At 46.8% G+C, this 3,407-nt stretch overlaps 1 protein-coding gene across 1 annotated transcript in view; it reads left to right on the top strand.

Annotated features, from left to right (window-relative positions):
- The window catches only part of LOC102485173 (V-set and transmembrane domain-containing protein 4), a gene marked incomplete at its 3' end in the record, with an annotated part of 28,341 nt that overhangs the window by 18,244 nt on the left and 6,690 nt on the right, over positions 1-3,407 (top strand). Inside the window, exon 4 of the mRNA XM_006167416.3 lies at positions 3,299-3,367. Coding sequence (XP_006167478.3) covers positions 3,299-3,367 — 69 coding nt within the window. The remainder of the gene's footprint in view (positions 1-3,298; positions 3,368-3,407) is intronic.

The following is a 3,407-nucleotide window of genomic DNA, read 5'->3' as shown; positions in this document are numbered from 1 at the left end:
GTCTCCCAGAGTTTCCCAAGTGTTTTCCAGCAGTAGTTTCATTGTCTGAGGTCTTAGGTTCAGATCTGTGACCCACTTTGAGCTGATCTCAGGAGGGCATTTCTTTTTTTTTTTTGAAGAGGTTTTTGCTATAGGGCGCGTGCGCTCGCCAGACAGAGAGAGACAGAGAGATAGAAAGCGAGAAATCACCCCCCAGGGGGGATGGCCATGCCACGATCCCTTCTCCTCCATTCTCCTCTCGGGATCTTGGGCACGCACGCACATGCGCCCAGCGTGAGTTTAAGCCACCGGGTCCGGGACTCGAACCATGGTCGACTACGTGGGAGTCCAGCGACATAGCCATTACGCTAACTGCTGGTCCCCATTTCTGACAAGCTCCTCAGGGACACTGATGCTGCTGCTCTGTGAGCCACACTTGTGTGGAGGGCTCTGGGCCAGGACGGGCAGCTTTGACCTCTGGAAAACTAAGCTCCTTGGAGAATGTTCGTTAGTAATGTCTTTGTTGTCTTCCTTGGGATTTTGTAGTTATCCTCAATGTTCGTTAGTAATGTCTTTGTTGTCTTCCTCGTGTAGCTTCAATTAGCTGAAACTGTGAAACCATCCAAGCTACTTCTGGAGAGGCAGAATCATTTAAGGATGTGGCGCTCATGGGATGCAGGGCTAATAAACACGGCACGTCAGGCCTCGCGAGGCCTGGAGCACCGCCACGGCCACATCTCTCACCTCTCCTACTGTCTGGTTCTGTGTTCTGCTCCATTCTGCTCCGTTTGCCAACATGACTGCCCTTCCCCAAAGCCCACTGGTTCTTTCAGACTCAGGGGCCACAACACCCATGTGCACTCTTTTTCTTAGCTTAAGTTAAAAAAAAAAAGATTATTAGTTTATTCATGGTAGAAAGCATATGTGCACATTGCACATTAGAGAGAAACAGAGAAGCACCCTCAACAGGGTCTCGTCATGCCACAGCCCCCTCCCCCCAGCCCTCTAGCCCTGGAGGACCTTAGGCCCACAGGTATGTGCCTAGCGTGTTTTCATGCCTACCCAGGAATCGGAACCTGTGCTTGCTATGTGGACTCTAGTGCTACAGTTCTGTTTGCTACCGACTTAGGCTGGGCCTTAGTTTAAGTTCCTGAAGTTGGAATTTGATGGGTTGCTCTGGAAGTGGGTGGATTACAGGGCTTGGGGTAGGTCAAATTGGATGGGTGGGAGAAGTCGGCACAATGGACACAGTGTCTGACATGTCCTACAACAAGACCAGATGTCTGCAAAGAGTCCGTCATCGGCGGTCCACCTTGCTTACTGTGCCAGAAAGATATCGGTCATTAATTTATTTACCAAGCACCTTCCAGCTTTCAGGCAGTATGCCCAGTGATGGAGATGCAGAAGCAGGAGATACCACTGCTGCTTTTAAAGTGTTTCGATTTTAAAGGGAGGGTTCTCCAGCAATGGCAGAGCAGCTTGCAGAGGACCAAGGCCCCTTCTGAGGACGCGTGGGGAAGCAGAATCTTCTATCTGCATTTCTGCCCTCTGAATCGCACATTTACACTTCATAAATACATTTGCACTACATAATTACACAATTATATGTGTGCGTTTATATTGCAGTTATCCTGAGTTCTCTGAAGGATTAGACAGATCCCAGGGAAAAGCTTGACGCGAACCCACCCGTCAGAGACACTTAACTCTGAGAAAGTCAGCCATCTAACAGTGTGGAAGTTGGGAAAAGCCATGCCAAAAGTGGCAACTAAGACATGTAAGAGGCAAGTGAGTGTTTGCAGTTCCAAGGGTGAGTCTAAAACGGGAAGGACTGTGCTAAATACCCCAGGCTTTCCACGGGGAAGCTAAGGGCCAAACTTTTCTCACCTCTGATTTCCTATCGGGAAATTAAATTTTATGTAAAACCTTCATCATCCCTTATGTACAAAACTAGGATTCATTTGGAGAAAAGTCTCAGGCATACTGAGGGAGAAGACTGAAAGCAAAAATGCATAAAGAAACAAGTCTATGGTGATGCAGATATAAAAGTTGCTAATCATGGGTATTAAAATAATATGAATATTATGATCAAGAAATTAGATGACTAGCTGGAGAAATTCATTCAAGAACTGAGATATATGAAAGAAGTTAAGTAGCTAGTCATAGATCGAAAAACAGCAGAAATGAAAAGAACTTATCAGAGGGGTTTTACAGCAGGTTAGACACAGAAGGAAAGGTGAGTGATCTGGAATAGAAGCTAGGTCAATAGAAATCACCCAGGGCCGGCCCAGAGAGACAAAAGGATGCAAAGTTCAGAGTTGAAATACATGGCAACAATAACATAGAAGCTTGTGGAAGGATCATAAACTGGTCAAAGATCGACACCACCTTTGTCATATTTCTTGCCTCTCGTGTTGATTCAGTTTCCATTCTAGCCACTTTCTCGCATGGTCTTAGATGATCCGTGTAGAGCTCTTCAGTGTGTTACTCACTGCTCACTGTTCATGTAACTACAGCTGAAATGAAGAGTTCAGTTCCTTGGTGGGACTAGCATGTTTCACGTGGTCCCGTGTGGTCAGGGGTTGCTGTGCTGGATGGACAGTGTAGACGTAGCACATTATCATCGTCTCAGAGAGTTCCATAGGACGGTCATCTCACTCCTGGCACTTACCATCTGCCAGGGTTATTCTAGAATGTTACCTGTGACGCTTGTCACCCCTAAGCAAGGGATCTTCTTGTGGCTCCAGACTCAGTGTGAAGGTCAAGGCCTTAAAGAGTGTACATCAAGTCTGTCTCCCTGTGGGTTGATGCCGGGGGCACAGTATCATCAGTGATCAACCACTAACGGAAAAACGACAAAATAATCTCAGCGCCTAGCATCTGCCACTCTGGCAGACTCTCTTGCATGGAGAATGGGGCTCAGAGCATGGACCCCGAGTCATTGGGTGACTCCAGCTTCTCTATCTAGGAATACTCGGGAATGTACGTGACATTTCAACAAGACGTCCACTGAAACAGTAAAATCAAATAACGTTCTGGTTCCTAGAGAACTTTACTTCTAAGGCAAGGGGGCTTTTATGGAAATAAGGCGCGGCTTGGGCATTTACTGGCTTTGCCTCTCCTGAGCCCCGGATTTCTCAGCTGTTAGGGGTAAGTCCCTGCTACTTTCTCTGATGTGTGAACTGTGACGACTGATGTGATTTTGCAAATGCGAGGATTGCTTTATAATGTAATTGCAGCAGCTGGCACGACCTGGGTATGACGTGGCCACGACCACGGGCTACTCTTCCTCTCACTGTACTGTTTCTTGTTTGTCTTCCAGTGATTTCCCTCAAAGCTGCTGAAGATTCATCCTTTGAAAAAAAGAAAGAGACCTGGGCATTTTTTGAAGGTAAAACTGGCATATTTCTTTCTTGTAAGCTATTAGGTCA

This window comes from Tupaia chinensis, unplaced genomic scaffold (genome assembly GCF_000334495.1).
Source record: "Tupaia chinensis unplaced genomic scaffold, TupChi_1.0 Scaffold144750_1, whole genome shotgun sequence".
NCBI lineage: Eukaryota > Metazoa > Chordata > Mammalia > Scandentia > Tupaiidae > Tupaia > Tupaia belangeri.
The sequence above is the reverse complement of the archived record's forward strand: the minus strand, read 5'-3'. Positions and strand labels throughout refer to the sequence as shown.